At 40.6% G+C, this 18,955-nt stretch overlaps 1 protein-coding gene across 3 annotated transcripts in view; it reads left to right on the top strand.

Moving 5' to 3' along the window:
- The window catches only part of fyna (FYN proto-oncogene, Src family tyrosine kinase a), a 71,768-nt gene that overhangs the window by 11,911 nt on the left and 40,902 nt on the right, over positions 1-18,955 (top strand). For all 3 annotated transcript variants that reach the window (XM_060933690.1, XM_060933688.1, XM_060933689.1), the window contains 4 exons: positions 4,148-4,407; positions 5,330-5,426; positions 6,022-6,120; positions 6,395-6,498. In XM_060933690.1, the coding sequence (XP_060789673.1) occupies positions 4,158-4,407; positions 5,330-5,426; positions 6,022-6,120; positions 6,395-6,498 (550 nt within the window). In that variant the 5' untranslated portion in view covers positions 4,148-4,157. The remainder of the gene's footprint in view (positions 1-4,147; positions 4,408-5,329; positions 5,427-6,021; positions 6,121-6,394; positions 6,499-18,955) is intronic.

Here is an 18,955-nt window from a genome sequence, read left to right as displayed (position 1 = left end):
GCAACACTGTGGATGCCAGCTGCCATAAAACCCAAAAGAAGAAGAAGGTAAACCTGCATATGCCACTGACTTCTATATAAAATCTGGAGAGCTCATAGCCTATTCCCTGCTGTAGAGACGAGTGAAGCCATCTGGCTGCCATATTACCACTCCCATTGCGTGTATTTGGCTTATGTGTTAAACCGTGGTATCTGATCAAATTTGCCACAAGAAAAGTATCTCCTGACTCCCCCCCCCCCCTTCCAGTTCAGTCTCTGACCTTTTTTTTTTTTTGAATGGCTCTTTTTTACTACTATAATTATTTTTACAGAGATTTTCAGTTTTTCTCTTATACAGTGTACCTTTCTCTTTCATATATTTCTTCTTCCTTATATATAATAAAATAAATATATATTTAGTTGTTTTATATATATACAGACTTTATAAAATATTATAATAAAATATATTTATTTTATATTCATTTCTATATAATCTCAATACTCACAGGTGGAATGTCCATCCACAACCTTTGACCTGACGATGTGTACAGTTCACTGCTGCACATGTAGGCATTTTTCTTCTAATTTTTCTCACGAACTACATAAATAACTTGTCCAATTTTGTGTAGCTTCCAGTAGTCTCAATGACAGTTCCACTCCGAGATGGGAGTGGTAAGATGGCGGCCAGCTGGCTTCACTCTGATGAGCCTATGAGCTCTCCAGATTTTATATAGAGCTCAGTGGCATATGTGCACACGGACTTCCTCTATCTGCTTGACTGCGTAAAGCGAATAATTTCATGCACATTATTTGCCCGGAAATCCCCTCAAATAACTTCCCAGTCACAGAATGGCCTGATATTTTGTGAGATATTACAGAAATAAACATATATCACAATGACCAAATTTCAGAGGGAACTAAATTTCACCAATTTTATGGGACATTCCACCGAATGGGTGCCATTTGCTTGTTGTAGTACCACTCCCAAATTAAACTTAATTTGTTGTATCTTTTCAACACTGATTATAATAACACACATATTTAACTATTCAAAATGTGTATTGGTCAACCTCAGGCTACGTTACAAGGTTTGGAAGTCAAAGATGGCTGCATTTTTTTCAGTCCTGTTCCCAAAACTCTGAAAGTAACAGGACTGAGTTTTTAGCCTAGGATTAGCTAATACATGGAATTAAGCCACATGGCGTCATTGCTAATAGCATGACCACACTTAGCACATTCTAGTGATTTACCAAAAATCTGTATTTTTAAAATAAACAAATATCATCTAAGAAATAATTTAAGTAACAGGACAGTATGTTGACATTGACCTTATCAGTCAAAGTTAAAAAAAATCATCAAATATACAGAAAAGTAAATGAGAGAACTAACTTTTGGTCTTCCCATGGCCTTCAGAAGACACAACTGATGTAACTTCCTGTTGAGCATGTGATTTATGGAATGTTCCAAATTTGTCAGATGGGGTAATATGTTTAGGTAACAGGACTGAGTGAAAACCCAGGGACACGACTAAAATGTGTATTTTAACTAAGATATTGTGGATTTCTTATGAAAAAAATATATTTAAACCATGGATAGGATATGGAGTCACACAACAGTGCAAAAGAAATACTGTTTCTGAAGGATTTTAATCATAATATTTCATAGTTAAGTATAAAGTTAGAGTGTGGGGACAGGTAACACATGCTATTTTTCAGTATTTTAGGTAGTTTTTATTAATCCTTACAATTATATATCTTAAATTTGAAATCAGATCAATGTGCAGGACATTCTGCATAATAAGGAAATATATTTTAAAGTACATTTTTATGTGCATTTATACATATTAATTTTCTAGGGACGGAAATGGCACCGATTTGGTGGAATGGCTCTTATGAAATCAAAAGGCTGTCTAGCTTTAATATTTCACAATTATTCACCAAAGGTGAAGTGAATGAAGCAAGACAAAGTTGAGTTTATTCTTCACCGATATTCACTGAGCCTGAGGCATATAATTGCTTTAGTATAAATACACAGGTGATATTTAAAAAAAAAACTGTGTTAAAAAATAATTTATTTCAAACTTCAAAAGTGGCATGCAAATGTAATTAAGGTGCGGTGCAGACTTGTCACTGCCGACTTGCATAAAATACTTTTGTTTTGAAAACGACAAAATAAATCACAATTCCACCTTACCTTTGAATAGTTTTAGACCAAACTTCATAGCATCTTTAGTGCTTTTAGGAATAGTGTTTTCTTTCATAATTTGTAATTCTTCCTCACTTATGGTGACAAAGCGATTGGCAGTGATTTTACCGAGAAATAGTATAAATACGCAGGTGATTTATAGAAAATCGCGCACACTGATTGGTCTAGAAATTCAGACTATTTCTCGATAATCATTTTGAGCGACTCGGTAAAATGGTGGCCAACTGCTTTGTCATTGTGAGAAATATAAAATGTGTGTGTGTGTGTGTGTGTGTGTGTGTGTGTGTGTGTGTATGTATATGTGTGTGTGTATACACACACACACACACACACATATATATGAGTGATTCCACGCTTATGGGTACTGAAATGGGGACATGAACTTATTTTTAAAAATTCACCTAAAACCATTTCTTTTTTTTACCATCAGGTCACAAAACATGTAATCTTTAATGAATGATATGTTAAAAGATAACTTTAATTTTCTGAGATGTAATAAAAACATTTATATGCCAAAGTCAGAACGTAACAGTAGTGTTGTGGACATATATATTCTCAATTTTAACAATGTAGAATTACTTTTTGAAACATAGGAAGGTGATGTTTTAGCAAATATAATTAATAAACATGTGTAGTAGAATAAACATACACATTCTTTCAATAAGATTAACATGGTATATAGCTAGATTGTAATTAATTTGTAACAGACGCGAGATGGACAATCGTAACAGAAGTAATGTAACAGACATCATTTTGGAACTCATAGGCTTGACTTTGGCATATAAATGTTTTTATTACATCTCAGAAAATTAAAGTTATCTTTTAACATATCATTCATTAAAGATTACATGTTTTGTGACCTGATGGTAAAAAAAAAGAAATGGTTTTAGGTGAATAAGTTCATGTCCCCATTTCAGTACCCATAAGCGTGGAATCACTCATATATATATATGTATATGTGTGTGTGTGTGTGTGTGTGTGTGTGTACCCGTCAAAAGTTTGTACAGCCCACTCATTCAGAGGTTATTTTGTATTTTCTACATTGTAGAACAATATTGAAGCAATCAAAGCTATGAAATAACACGTATGGGATTATGTGGTAAACAAGAAAGTTTTAAAAGAACAAAATATGTTTCATATTTTAGATTCTTCAAAGTGGCCACCGTTTACCTTGATGACGCTGTGCACACTATTGGCATTAGCTTAACCAGCTTCATAAGGTGGTCATCTGGAATGCTTTTCAATGAACAGCTGTGCCTTGTCAAAAATTAATTAGTGGACGGGTTTCTTGCCTTCTTAATGTGTTTGAGATCAAATAGTAAATAATAATACAGTAAATAGCCCTATTCCACGATTGTAGTAATCCATATTATGTCAAGAACTGTTCAACTAAGTGAAAAGAAACAACATCCATCATTACTTTAAGACATAAAGTGTCTTTTAATTAATAAAAATTAAAGGAAAACATTGAATTAGAACAGGTGTCCAAACTTTTGTCTGGTACTGTATATATTTAAAAACAAACAAACAAAAAACCCTGAAAATAGCTTAGAGTTTGGGAATTGGAAAAGGGAGACATTTCTCTGTTTTTGTGGGGTAAACTAGTTCACTGTGGTGCACACGCATTTCTACAAATGCACCTTTTTATCATCGCATTTTATAACCATTATCTATTCCATACTTCTTATTTTCCTCTCACAATATATTTTACAACAGACATGGTTCTGTAAAACACCACCTGTCACCCACGAATTTGCTTTTTCCATCTGCAAGACCAATTCCAAAAGTAGACTAATTCGGCATTACAAAAAAACCAAACAACCCTTAGTGCAGGCGTGTTGGTAAATTATGGCATTGATGCGATCAAAAAGTGGATTATTGTCTATAATTACAGTATGCTTTTTTGTGCATAGTCATTTATAGCTTTAGTATAAATTCTAGTTTTTTTTTTCTCCTCCAATCAGAATCTAGATAATGGGCTGTGTACAATGTAAGGACAAAGAGGCAACCAAACTGACGGATGAGAGAGAGACGAGTGTCTCCCAACACGCTGGGTACCGCTATGGGGCCAACCCAACGCCCCAACACTACCCCAGCTTTGGGGTCACTGCCATTCCCAACTACAACAACTTCCACGCACCCGTCAGCCAGGGGACTGTCACAGTGTTCGGAGGAGTGAACAGCTCCTCACACTCGGGAACTCTGCGTTCACGTGGTGGAACAGGTGAAGTTTATGATTCTAATCATCTCCTCATTGATTGTACTACACTTCTGATTTTTCAAATATCCAGGGTTGATTGAGATACAGGTCTACGTGTGCCAATGTTATATTTTCACATCATGATAGATGCCTGATGTTTCATCATATGCTTGATGATTATCATGATTTTTTGTTGTTGTTGCTGTAGTAGTCATCTGAGGGAGTTTTCCTTGCTACCATCCCCACAGGCTTGCTCATTGGAAATAAATTAGATAAAATTAGCTCATGTTTGAAGCCTTTAATTTTCTGTAAAGCTGCTTAGCAACAATGTCTGTTGTTAAAAGCGCTATACAAATAAACTTGACTTGACTAGAAAACATTTATTTTTGATAATAAATGCAGGAATTGTGTTCTCGCCTTCCCTGAGAAGGACATACAATGCTCCTTTAAATAAAGGACCTTTATCCCACAGTGCTGTTGAATCTGAAACCCGATTGGTCAGAAATTGTTGATTCATTTTCTATAAAGGCAGCTTGTACAATGGTGTAAGCTGTCATTCAAATCCCAGCTCTATATTAATGCACGAGGGTTTTATTGACCAACACAATAAGTTAAAGAAGTTAAATAAACTTCACTGGATCAATATGTTTTTGTTAAATAGCTTTTTAAGTGTTTTTTTTTTTTTTATTACCAATATTGGATTATGTGGAGTATCAGCAGTAGCAGTCCCTGTGAAAGACTTGTTACTCTAGAAATTATAACATATCAGAACTCATGCATTAACTTAAACCTTGGATTATCTTTTACAGGAAATTAATCAACAGCTTTATTCAACAGTGCTGTGCTGTAATAATATTACAATGATGCACCTTTTCAGTCATGTTTCTATTTCTATGTAGGAAGTTGCTTTTTTTAATGTCATGCATTCTCTTGTTGACGTCTGCAGGAGTTACACTCTTTGTAGCACTTTATGATTACGAGGCAAGGACGGAGGATGATCTCAGTTTTAGGAAAGGAGAAAAATTCCAAATTCTCAACAGCACGTGAGTATAATGCTGTTCCTGCAATGTTTTTGTTGTTAAGTACAATTATTATTATTATTATTATTATTATTATTATTATTATTATTACACAATTGGGGAAAAAGCCTCAACAGAAATGACAGATGAGATTTACATATGTGGGAGGAGCAAATTAAATTAATACAATTTATCTCCTTTTGAATTTATATCCAAGAATGAATTTAAACAGCTTTGAAACTTGAACAGTTTTGCACTGTCTGTGTTTCAAGGTGCGATGAGAAGCTGTCATATATTTTGGTTTCTGAGGTGAACTTGTTGTTGATGTTTGAAACATGTGATGGAAATTGCCTCAAAAACGCACATAGTCCGAGTCAGTGTAAAATCCTGGCAAATGTAAGAATCTAATTTCGGTATGCTGCTCATGTAAGAACTCGGAGTTGAGGCTACTAGATGAGAAATCCTTTCCAAAGCTAGCGTAGATAATATGAAACCTTATGTCTGTTCTCCTGGTCACCAGATCTATGGTGTCAGAGTGTCATGACTGTGTACCATAGAATTGTTTTTGATATCCAGATTAGTTATACTGTAATTTTGTATTTCTATTGCTGTCCTCTAGGGAAGGAGACTGGTGGGAGGCTCGCTCCCTCACTACAGGTGGAACAGGATACATACCCAGCAATTACGTGGCTCCGGTAGATTCGATCCAGGCCGAAGAGTGAGTTCAATTTGTGTGCTCTGAAAAACCCCATACCACTTGTTCACAGTAATAGTGCACTATTTTGAGAATCTGCCTTTTTCTAGTCTCATCAGGAATGCATGTGTATATGGTGCATCCAAAATTGGTACAAAATACCCATAATGCTCTGCATTTCAGACTTGTTCTGGATAAATCATAAAACCTGTACAGACATGTATGCTTTTTCCCCAAAGGCAGTTGTCTACATTACTGCTTTGTCGTTAAAGTGATTTCGTCTCCATCCTTTTTGCAGCTGGTACTTTGGGAAACTCGGGCGTAAGGATGCAGAGAGGCAGCTGCTGTCGAATGGAAATCCTCGGGGCACTTTTCTCATCAGAGAAAGTGAAACCACTAAAGGTAACTAGCCTGTGCAAAAAAAAAAATCACGTCATCACAAATGTTTTGAAGTTGGTTTGGTGGTGAAAGATGCCTTGGGGAAGAAATCAGTTGGAGTCTGACAGTTAATCAAACAAACTTGAATATGGACAAAATCTTTTGCTCGATCAAAATTATGCGATAGATCCTTGAGCTGCTCTAGCTTCCCTCTGTATGCTGACTTTCATCGTTACTCAGGAGGCTATGACTGAAGTGTCATCAGAGAAATCAATGATTTATTTCAAGCAGTGCTTTGCAGCACAATCATAAATCAGCAGAGTGACAGCAGTGGACTGAGCACACATCCCTGAGGAGTACCAGTGTTAAAAGGATAGCACTGGACAGCCTGTCTTTCTGGACTGACGGAATTGTTTTCTGCCAGGAAGTTCGGGAAGTAATCTTGTACTTTGTTTCCTTGATAACCTGGGACAGGATAACTCATGGTCTTGAAGACTGCTGTCTCATCTGATCTCAAGGGTTTTCAAAAGGGAGTGCATTTACCTGCATGGTGTGTGACGAGAGATATTGTTTACTCCTCTACATTAGTGGAGTCACCAGATAGCAGCCTTCCTGAACATGTTCCAGGTTGGTCTGCTGAAAGTAGTGCCTTCAGGCTAGGTTCCCACCAGTTTCAGAACCTGTTTGGCACGTTTTTGGTAGTGGTCTGCGTTACACAATTAGCATAACAGAAACGGTTCAGGTAGCCAAGGTGGGGGTTGGGTGCAGCTTTGTAGACAGTGTAGATGTTCATGTAAACAGATTCAGTCAGTGTGTTCAACCAACGACTTGCAAAGTCAAACTGGTTGTGGAAGTTATCTTATAACTGAGCAAATAAGCTTTAAGTGTCTTGCGCAAGGAGAATCATGCACACACAAGTTTCTTTTACACAGATGTCCCACAATATTGCCATAAAGAAGAGCTCAATATGCCAGCCTTGGTTACTTACACTGAACCAAACCAAAGAAAGCCGGCATAAAGCCACACCAGTGTGTGTTTTTACACAGTGTGCCGGTGTTCCAGAACCAGAGGTGTGGCATGTAAACACAGCATCTAGGCTGACGTATAACATACTACACGTTGGAAACACGGTTACTGAGCATACCGGCACTGCTTTCAAAACAATAACAGCAGGTGAACCGAGTGTTGAGGTGCTTTTGCTATCTGTGCACATTTTATACTAATCATCAAACACAAGCAAAGTTGCTGAGTATTGCGTTTGTGTGATCAGAAATACACTCCAACCCCACTATAACAAACCTCTTATGGACGTCTGAAAAGTTCATAATACTGAAATGGACATACGTGTCACACTAAACATTCACTCTTGCGTAAAACAAGACCAACTGTGTTTTTAATTTATATTTACACATAATTCACTTACATATTTGCAAAGTAAAGGAAATAAGTCACACTCGCTGTTGTTTGCTTGACACACCTTCTTTCTATTCAGCCCATCATGCTGATCGCAGTTATGGATGAAGTCTTTGATCTCTTTTTCTTTTTCTGTAAAAGTTGAAACTGAAATTTTCAGGATACCATACTCTTTAGACAAATTTGTTGCTTTCTCACCACACTTTAGACGGTCCAGGATATGATGTTTGTCTACAACAGAGACTATCTTACGTTTACAAGTAGTCATGACAACAGTGCTTACGGATTAAAGATTTGACTTTTAGCTTGTAAATCTTCTTCTTTTGGCTGCTCCCGATTAGGGGTCGCCACAGCGGACCGCCACATCTCCATTGCTCCCTGTCTTCCGCATCCTTCTCTACCACACCTGCCACTTTCATGTCCTCTCTCACCACATCCATGTATCTCCTCTTTGGCCTTCCTTGTTTTTGTTTACCTGGCAGCTCCATCCTCAACATTCTCCTTCCAACATGCTCTGCATCTCTTCTCAGGATGTACCCATACCATCTCAGTCTCATCTCTCTTAGCTTAATTCCCCATCTCTCCACATGTGCTGTCCCTCTGATGTGCTCATTCCTTATCCTGTCCAATCTTGTCACTCCCATCGCAAACCTTAACATCCTCAACTCCGCCACCTCCAACTTTGCCTCCTGTCTCTTCGTTAAGGGTATGGTCTCCAATCCATACATCACAGCTGGTCTCACTACTGTCTTATACATCTTACCTTTCACTTTTGCTGGGACTTTCCTATTACAAATGGCTTCCAAAATCCTTCTCCAACTGCTCCACCCTGCCTGCACTCTCTTTCTCACCTCACTATCGCAGCCCCCATTTTCCTGCACAGTTGACCCCAGGTACTTGAATTCACCAACTTTCTTTACGTCTACTCCTTGCATCTTCACTAAACTCTCATCCCCATTCTCATTGATGCACATGTATTCTGTTTTGCTACTGCTCACCTTCATTCCTCTTCGTTCCAATGCATACCTCCATCTCTCCAAACCCAACTCAACCTCCTTTCTACTTTCACCACATATCACAATATCATCCGTAAACATCATGTTCCATGGTGACTCTTGCCTCACTTCGTCTGTCAAGCTATCCATCACTATGGCAAACAAGAAAGGACTCAAAGCAGATCCTTGATGAAGTCCCACCTTCACCTTGAACCATTCAGTTGTTCCAACTGCACACCTCACTGCTGTTTCACTGTTCTCATACAGTGGGGCAAAAAAGTATTTAGTCAGTCACCAATTGTGCAAGTTCTCCCACTTAAAAAGATGAGAGAGGCCTGTAATTTTCATCACAGGTACACTTCAACTATGAGAGACAAAATGAGAAAAAAAATCCAGAAGATCACATTGTCTGATTTTTAAAGAATTTATTTGCAAATTATAGTGGAAAATAAGTATTTGGTCAATAACAAAAGTTCATCTCAATACTTTGTTATATACCCTTTGTTGGCAATGACAGAGGTCAAACGTTTTCTGTAAGTCTTCACAAGGTTCCATTCCTCCATGCAGATCTCCTCTAGAGCAGTGATGTTTTGGGGCTGTCGCTGGGCAACACGGACTTTCAACTCCCTCCAAAGATTTTCTATGGGGTTGAGATCTGGAGACTGGCTAGGCCACTCCAGGACCTTGAAATGCTTCTTACGAAGCCACTCCTTCGTTGCCCGGGCGGTGTGTTTGGGATCATTGTCATGCTGAAAGACCCAGCCATGTTTCATCTTCAATGCTCTTGCTGATGGAAGGAGGTTTTCACTCAAAATCTCACGATGCATGGCCCCATTCATTCTTTCCTTTACACAGATCAGTCGTCCTGGTCCCTTTGCAGAAAAACAGCCCCAAAGCATGATGTTTCCACCCCCATGCTTCACAGTAGGTGTGGTGTTCTTTGGATGCAACTCAGCATTCTTTCTCCTCCAAACACGACAAGATGAGTTTTTACCAAAAAGTTCTATTTTGGTTTCATCTGACCATATGACATTCTCCCAATCCTCTTCTGGATCATCCAAATGCTCTCTAGCAAACTTCAGACAGGCCTGGACTTAAGCAGGGGGACACGTCTAGCACTGCAGGATTTGAGTCCCTGGCGGCGTAGTGTGTTACTGATGGTAGCCTTTGTTACTTTGGTCCCAGCTCTCTGCAGGTCATTCACTAGGTCCTCCCGTGTGGTTCTGTGATTTTTGCTCACCGTTCTTGTGATCATTTTGACCCCACGGGGTGAGATCTTGCGTGGAGCCCCAGATCGAGGGAGATTATCAGTGGTCTTGTATGTCTTCCATTTTCTAATAATTGCTCCCACAGTTGATTTCTTCACACCAAGCTGCTTACCTATTGCAGATTCAGTCTTCCCAGCCTGGTGCAGGTCTACAATTTTGTTTCTGGTGTCCTTTGACAGCTCTTTGGTCTTGGCCATAGTGGAGTTTGGAGTGTGACTGTTTGAGGTTGTGGACAGGTGTCTTTTATACTGATAATGAGTTCAAACAGGTGCCATTAATACAAGTAACGAGTGGAGGACAGAGGACCCTCTTAAAGAAGAAGTTACAAGTCTGTGAGAGCCAGAAATCTTGCTTGTTTGTAGGTGACCAAATACTTATTTTACCGAGGAATTTACCAATTAATTCATTAAAAATCCTACAATGTGATTTCCTGGATTCTTTCCCCCCATTCTGTCTCACATAGTTGAAATGTACCTATGATAAAAATTACAGGCCTCTCTCATCTTTTTAAGTGGGAGAACTTGCACAATTGGTGGCTGACTAAATACTTTTTTGCCCCACTGTACATGTCTTGCACTACTCTAATATACAGTACTTCTCATTCACTCCACTCTTTCTCATACAATACCGTAACTCATCTCTCGGCACTCTATCGTATGCCTTCTCCAGGTCTACAAACACACCATGTAGCTTTCTCTGGCCTTCCTTGTACTTCTCCATTAACATTCTTAAAGCAAAAATTGCATCCGATGTGCTCTTCCTGGGCATAAACCCGTACTGCTGTTCACAGATTGCTACCTCTCTTCTCAATCTCGCCTCCAATACCCTTTCCCATAGCTTCATGGTGTGGCTCCTCAATTTTATTCCTCTGTAATTACTGCAGCTCTGTACATCTCCCTTATTCTTGTATATTGGGACTAGCACACTCTTCCTCCATTCATTTAGCATTTTCTCATTCTCTAAGATCTTATTAAACAAACAATCTCATTAGGAACTCCACAGCCATCTCACCCAAACATCTCCAAGCCTCAATCGGGATACCATCTGGTCCGACTGCTTTCCCAGTCTTCATTCTTTTCATGGGTGCCCTCACCTCATCCTTACTAAACAACTCTGCTTCCTGATTTGCTGTCTCCAATGAATCTGACCTTTTCTCTCTTGGATTCTTCTCATTTAATAAATCCTCAAAGTACTATTTCCACCTTCTTAATACACTCTGTCTTTGTTTGTCAGCACATTTCCATTTCCATCTTTCATCACTCTTACCTGCTGTACATCCCTCGCTTCCCTGTTTCTCTGCCTAGCTAGTCTGTACAGGTCTTTCTCTCCTTCTTTGGTCTCCAGTCTTTCGTACAACTCCTGGTATGCATCTGCTTTTGCCTTCGCTGCCGCTCTTTTTGCCTTCTATCTCGCCTCTCTGTATAACCGCCTGCTTTCCTCATCTCTCTGATCATCCCAATTCTTCTTTGCTAGCCTCTTCTCTTTTATAATTTCCTGCACTTCTTTGTTCTACCACCATGTCTCCTTGTCTTCCTTCCTCCTTCCCAATGACCACCCTAGCACCTTCCTTGCTGCCTCTCTTACTAGTACAGCAGTAGTATTCCAATCTTCTGGCAGACTTCCATGACCACTCAATGCTCGTCTCATTTCTTCCCTAAACTCCTTCTGATGTTCAACCTCTTTTAGTTTCCACCACTTAATCTTCGGCTCCACTATTTCACGCTTCCTCTTTTTCACTTTCAAGCTCATCCTGTGCACGACCACTTGATGTTATCTAGCTACACTCTCCCCTGCCATCACTTTACATTCTCCAATCTCCTTCATGTTACCCCTTCTGCAGAGTATGTAGTCCAGCTGTGTAGATATTCCTCCAGTCTTAAACGTCACCCTGTGCTGCTCTTTCTTCTCGAAGTATGTCTTGACTATTGCCAAATTCACCCTCTTTGAAAAATCAACCACATTTGCCCTTCCACATTTCTCTCTCTTACACCATATCTGCCCATCACATCCTCATCTCCTCTGTTTCTCTCGCCAACATGTCCATTGAAATTTGCTCCTATCAGCATGCGCTCCTCCCTCGGTATACTTTCTACCACTTCATCCATCTTTTCCCAGAAAGACTCTTTCTCTTCATTCTCACATCCAACCTGTGGGGCGTATGCGCACACAACATTGATTACCACTCCTTGAATCTCCAACTTCATGCCAATCACTCTATCTGACGCCCTCTTCACATCAATCACACTGTTGCATGGATTAAAGTTTTCCGTTGTGTGACGGATTTCCGTCAGCTGAGCTCTCCCAAGGCCAAATGTGAGGTCGGTGCTGATCCGAGGAGAATTAAAATGACGGGTGGTTGGGTAGAGATTGGGTTATAACACTGATGTGTTGCAACACCATCAACTATCAGCAGGGTTTATTTAACTTTTTTGTTTTTGAGCCATGCTTTGTGTCGTTCATTTCCTATGTTTGATCATGTTTAAACGTTCGCTGTCTACGGTGCGGCATTAAAAAAACATGCGCTGTCAAAATTGGCAAAATACATTCTCATGTGCTTGGCGTGCTTGTGTCTGACCATTTCTGTTTTGTATTAAATTAAATCTTGCCAAAATGACTTAGTTCAAACTTGGACATATAGAAATAGAGCATGTTAAAAAAAATGAAAAAATAAACCCCGGAAAGCCTGCTCCTCTGCTTCAGCCAGACTTGAAGACCCGACGGTGCAATGCTTGCAGATTGTCAGAAGTAATTAGACCTAAATTTATAGCTACAGTAACAAATCAGTAGACGCCCCAACAATTATTATTTTCATTAGGCCAATGTGTAAGGTATGTTAGAACCGTGCCTTATAGCCTATGTTATATCACAATTTAAAGGACGTTTGAGGAGTTGGAGGCTGTGAGCGCAATGATGTTCCGACATGCGCTAAACTTTATTCCGTGAAAATCATACACCAGCGTTCAATGCCCCAAACAGTCAAAATGTCTAGAAGACTGCGGTTAAATAATAATCATAGCCTACTAAGTTAAATTATATCAAAACATCTGTTTCTGGCCTATGAAATGATGGAGGAAAATGAGAACGAACGCAAAGTAGATAGCAGCCAACTTCACGTGATCTTTTAGGTAACTTAACACTCGTGTTGGCCACAATATTTCTCTTAATAAAATCTTGAATTGTTTTTGAAGTCGTATTCAACACAAAGTAAGGTCAAACCCCAATTTTAATTTAAGTGAAGATCCAAACTTTTTTCTATATTGACGTCGAGCATAGAGGAGCATGTCATTCTGCTTTCGGTTTCGGCAGCATGGATGCACTTTACATGAAAGAAGGCACTGATGTATCTGCCATCGATAAAGATGTAAATAACAAGTGGAGGTGGGCTTGGCTGTACGAAATAGGTGAAAATGGAAAGCCATTTAGTTCATGGTGCAAAAAACTAAACATTCCAGGCGCTTGCATTTGTGTGGTCTCATCTCATCTCATCTCATCTCATTATCTCTAGCCGCTTTATCCTTCTACAGGGTTGCAGGCAAGCTGGAGCCTATCCCAGTTGACTACGGGCGAAAGGCGGGGTACACCCTGGACAAGTCGCCAGGTCATCACAGGGCTGACACATAGACACAGACAACCATTCACACTCACATTCACACCTACGGTCAATTTAGAGTCACCAGTTAACCTAACCTGCATGTCTTTGGACTGTGGGGGAAACCGGAGCACCCGGAGGAAACCCACGCGGACACGGGGAGAACATGCAAACTCCGCACAGAAAGGCCCTTGCTGGCCACGGGGCTCGAGCCAGGACCTTCTTGCTGTGAGGCAACAGCGCTAACCACTACACCACCGTGCCGCCCCATTTGTGTGGTTTGCCACAAAAAAAATAATATATGGAAGCAATGGAAAGAAAGTGCTGTCGCGCCATCAACTGGAAGCCAGCCACAAGGCCAATGTAAGGGGTCTTCAGCACACCTCTTCTTTACCAGGAGCAAGTCTCACCTCAACGGAGGTCAGTCCATCTATGGCTGATCGTGTCTGTGCACAGAAAAATGTGTCTGTGCTTTTATAGCGCAGCATGACCTGCCGTTGACCATATCGCAGCCATTGGTCGATTTGATGCGATCGGTCTCGGAAGACAGGAGTGCCCTCTCTAGGTTGTCACTGTCAAATGCTCATGCCTCATATTTGTGCACGCATGGCATTGCTGCACAATTCAAAAAAGAATTGTCTATGAAGCTGCAAACAAAAATGAATATCTCAAAAACGAACAATGGTGAAGAATCACTCAACAATAAATTAAATATATTAATCCATTAATTAATTGATAATAAAGTTATCAGTTCTAAGTTAACCATTCTCAGAATTTCATCGAAATCCACCCATAACCCCCCCCCGTAGAATTTCATTGAAATCCACCCATAAACCCCCCCCCTGTAGAATTTCATCGAAATCCACCCATAACCCCCCCCGTAAATATTCAGTCAAATAATTTTTTTTGCTTTGATCCATGCTGTTCACCAACTCTCCCCTCAAAACAATACCAACACCATTTCTCTTTCCATCAACTCCATAATAAAACAACTTGCATCCATCTCCAATGTTCTTGGCCTTGCTTCCTTTCCACCTCGTCTCCTGCACACACACAATGTCTAACTTCCTTCTTTCCATCATACCTGCTAACTCTCTCGCTCTGCCAGTCAATGTTCCCACATTCAGTGTTCCTACCCTCAATTCTAAGCTCCTTCCCTTCCATCTTTCACACTCTGTCCTAACATGCCTCCCCCCTCTCTTTCTCCTTCTCCGTTTTGGCGCAACAGTAGCACACTTTCCACCGGCACCCTGTTGACCAACAATACCGGAGGCGGTCGTTGTTAACCCGGGCCCGACCGATCCGGTATGGTATTTCTCTTTTCATTCCACATGTTAGATTTGGCACAGTTTTACGCCGGATGCCCTTCCTGACGCAACACTTTCCAATTTATCCGGGCTTGGGACTGGCACCAAGAGTACGCTTATGCACCCCCAGTGGCTGGATTGCTTTTAGCTTGTGAATAAAGTCCTTTTAAGGGATTTTTTTAAAGTCAGTGATCATTGTTCTCAATAATTGTTCGTGATGGACACCTAAGTGAGGCTCATTAAGCCTCACGTTAACTTGACTACAGACTTGATGACTCATTGTTTGTCTCTGGTGGGAAGAGGAGCGCATGGCCCAGTGAGATATAGATTTTTTTTTTCCTTTTTGTTAATTTTATTTATTTATTTTTTTGGTGAAGACTCATTGTCATTAAACGCAAAAGTTGTAGTAAGAGCTCATTATAGTGGCATTGCAGTGTACGTTGGAGGAGAAATTGAAGAGAAGTAGGAAGCAATTCGATGCAGAAAGATGCATGGATCTTCGACACCATAGATGGAAATGTTTGAATTTGCAAAAGAAGAATGTCCGTGTCAAAAACATCACACCGCTGCAGGGCTCGACATTAACAGTAGCCCGATTGCCCGGGGCAACCATTCAATAGATTCGGACAACCAGACTCTCACAAATGCTTGCCTGATCGTGCAACTACCCAATGTCAACTTACGTGAAAAACGATGTTTATTCATTCATATTATGATGAAATTCCATCACGATTTGCGATTGTTTGACTCGGAAAGACCGCGTCCATGTTATCATTACGGGATGTTCAACAACTAGCGGAATTCACATTTGCACATCGTGGGCTCGCAATGCAGTTTCCCATTGCTAATAATTATCGCGTAGTGCATATTCAGTGTTCTATTCAGACCCTCCAGGATTTCGCGATGTTGCGATTTGCAACTTCAACGCCAATTCAACCAATCCCCGCGAATTCAGGGCGGTGTTGCAATTATATCCAATCACCGCAACTTTCCCACAAATTTGACTAATCGTTGGCGTCGTCTTGAGGTGACGTCGGCAAACTACCTTCCGCCTTACTTCCATGTATGCGTTCAAGAGAAGCGGCATGTGCGCAGTGTTGCCAGATTGGGCAGTTTTAAGTGCATTTTGGCGGGTTTTGAACATATTTTTTGGGATGGAAAACGTCAGCAGTATCTGGCAACATTGTATGATGTGCGAGTCAGTGTTTACGTAGGCTTAAATTCTTTTACTGAAAGTGTGTTATGTTTACAGTGAAGGACTGTGCGCACTTTACATTATTTTTTTTACTTAATACAAGAAATTAATGGATGCCAACATTTTTGCCAAAATGATATTTTATTTTCCATTGTTTAGGCAGCTTCAGCATCATACTGTGAGATTCTGTTCAAATTGTTTTTTTCTTCTATGAAGCCTGAGCCATTTATTTTATCAGTTTATAATTATTGTTTAATTTAGTCTTCAGGAGAGACTGCCTGCACACAGTACTAGTATTAATAGTTTTTTTTTTCTTACATGAAAGCTGAGGCATTTATATTATATTTTAAGGTAACTTCACGTTGTGCCGTGAGGTTCTATGCACTTTAACTTTTGAACCAACAGGTGCATTCGGATAAGTAAAGCCTATTTTTCTGCATTTTTGTAGTCCTGGTAATCTTTTATATTGTTTATAGACCCCTTTCACTGACGTCACCCGAAACCGGAAGTAAACAGACCCTGCGCCATTTTGGAAGACCAACAATCTCGTGATTAGGGGGAAATAACAGCAGCGGTATGTGAACTCACGAGAATAAAGTGGAGTGGCAAACGACTTAAACAAACAAATCTGAGCTGTTTTATTTATGATTTATTGGCCCAACAGTAGACTTGAAAGAAACCTGTGTGAGACTTGGCAAAAAACTGTGGATATAATGGATAAGTCTGTGCATGATCTGCGGACACTTTGAGGTAAGCAAACGCAAGAAATTCAGATTTAAAACATGCTAAATTGGCCCCAAGTTGATAACTGTATGAGGAGCAAGCCTCCCAGACTTCTACAATTTAATAATAATAATAATTTAGGATGGTTTGGGGCTTGCTCGCTGCTGCCAGGTTGGTTGTTGAGTAGCCTGACTGTTTTTTTTTTTTCTTCCGTGTGGTATCATTGTTGATGCGAGGTTGTTTTTTGAACATGCCAATGCGGACACGATTTCCCCTGATGAGTTATGACTTCAGATGCGATGCGTGTGTGGAGTCCGCGTGATATGTGCGTAAGATAGGCTTCTCATGTGTTTGGAGATCGGCGCTCCGAGACAAGCGCAAGGCTTCTCATGTGTTTGGAGATCGGCGCTCCGAGACAAGCGCAAGGCTTCTCATGTGTTTGGAGATCCGCGCTCCGAGACAAGCGCAAGGCTTCTCATGTGTTTGGAGATCCGCGCTCCGAGACAAGCGCAAGGCTTCTCATGTGTTTGGAGATCCGCGCTCCGAGACAAGCGCAAGGCTTCTCATGTGTTTGGAGATCCGCGCTCCGAGACAAGCGCAAGGCTTCTCATGTGTTTGGAGATCCGCGCTCTGAGACAAGCGCAAGGCTTCTCATGTGTTTGGAGATCCGCGCTCCGAGACAAGCGCAAGGCTTCTCATGTGTTTGGAGATCCGCGCTCCGAGACAAGCGCAAGGCTTCTCATGTGTTTGGAGATCCGCGCTCCGAGACAAGCGCAAGGCTTCTCATGTGTTTGGAGATCCGCGCTCTGAGACAAGCGCAAGGCTTCTCATGTGTTTGGAGATCCGCGCTCTGAGACAAGCGCAAGGCTTCTCATGTGTTTGGAGATCCGCGCTCCGAGACAAGCGCAAGCACCCCAAGGGGATAAAAGGGATCCCCCCGAAAATATCAGCATAGTTCGAACACTGAGTGTAGGCACTGGGTGTAAACAACAAATAGTTTACAATGTCTGGGTAGCAAACAGATGGCAGAATTGGTGTCAGGTCCTCCTTATGTTTCCATTCTCCCTTGCCGCGAGTCTTATCATATGGGTCAAACCCATCAATCACAGCCAGTTTCTGCACATACCGTGCCCTTTCTGCAACTGGTAATGTACTCACATAACCAGAATTATCATCCATCGTGTCACTTTACTCTCGCTCGTACTTTGTTTTATATTGTGAGTGCATGTACTTGGTCTTCCAATATGGCGCCTAACAAAATCTCGCGGCGCGGTGACGTCATGTGAAAGGGGTCTATAGGACCATTTCTCAGTGTCTGCTTTTTTAATCAATAGTTTTTCAGTAATAACTTAATATTTAACATATCACTCAATTTTAATCACAAAAAGAGAAAATCGCAACAATTTCTCGCAACTCACTTCCTCCCGCAATGTAATTGCAACAAAAGCCTAAAAAACACTGCAACTTTCATCGCAATTTTTTGGACACCCCCCCCCGCAACATCAGACATTTTAGCCCGCAACAATCACAAAAAAGGCCCGCGAAATCCTGGGGGGACTGTCTATTGGTATGTCCTTCACTACATGACTAATTACTGCATTACTCGCACGGGGCGCTAGTGTCAACGCTTGTTGATACAGACAGCGTCTGAGAAAGTTGAATAAAAAATAATAATATAATATATTTGGGCAACCATGTTCTGAGTTCGGGCAGCCAGATTTCTACAAATGGTTGCCCGAATGGGCAACCATGTCTCAAAGTTAACGTAGAGCCCTGCGCTGTCCTGCAATGCCAACTGTACCTTTTACACATACTTCTTCAATCCTATTACTGCCAATGGTTTCAGCTCAGAGGTGGAACACAATGACCCCCCTATTCCATATTCGGACCTTTTACACAGAACAGTGAAACAGAATAAAAGGTGCAACATTCCTGTGCTGCCTTAGCATTGATGCTTTTGTTGTTGATGGTGTGTACATGCACAGTGTGGG

Source organism: Neoarius graeffei, chromosome 11 (assembly GCF_027579695.1).
Source record: "Neoarius graeffei isolate fNeoGra1 chromosome 11, fNeoGra1.pri, whole genome shotgun sequence".
NCBI classification, from domain to species: Eukaryota; Metazoa; Chordata; class Actinopteri; order Siluriformes; family Ariidae; genus Neoarius; species Neoarius graeffei.
This window is presented reverse-complemented; position numbering and strand designations above follow the sequence as displayed.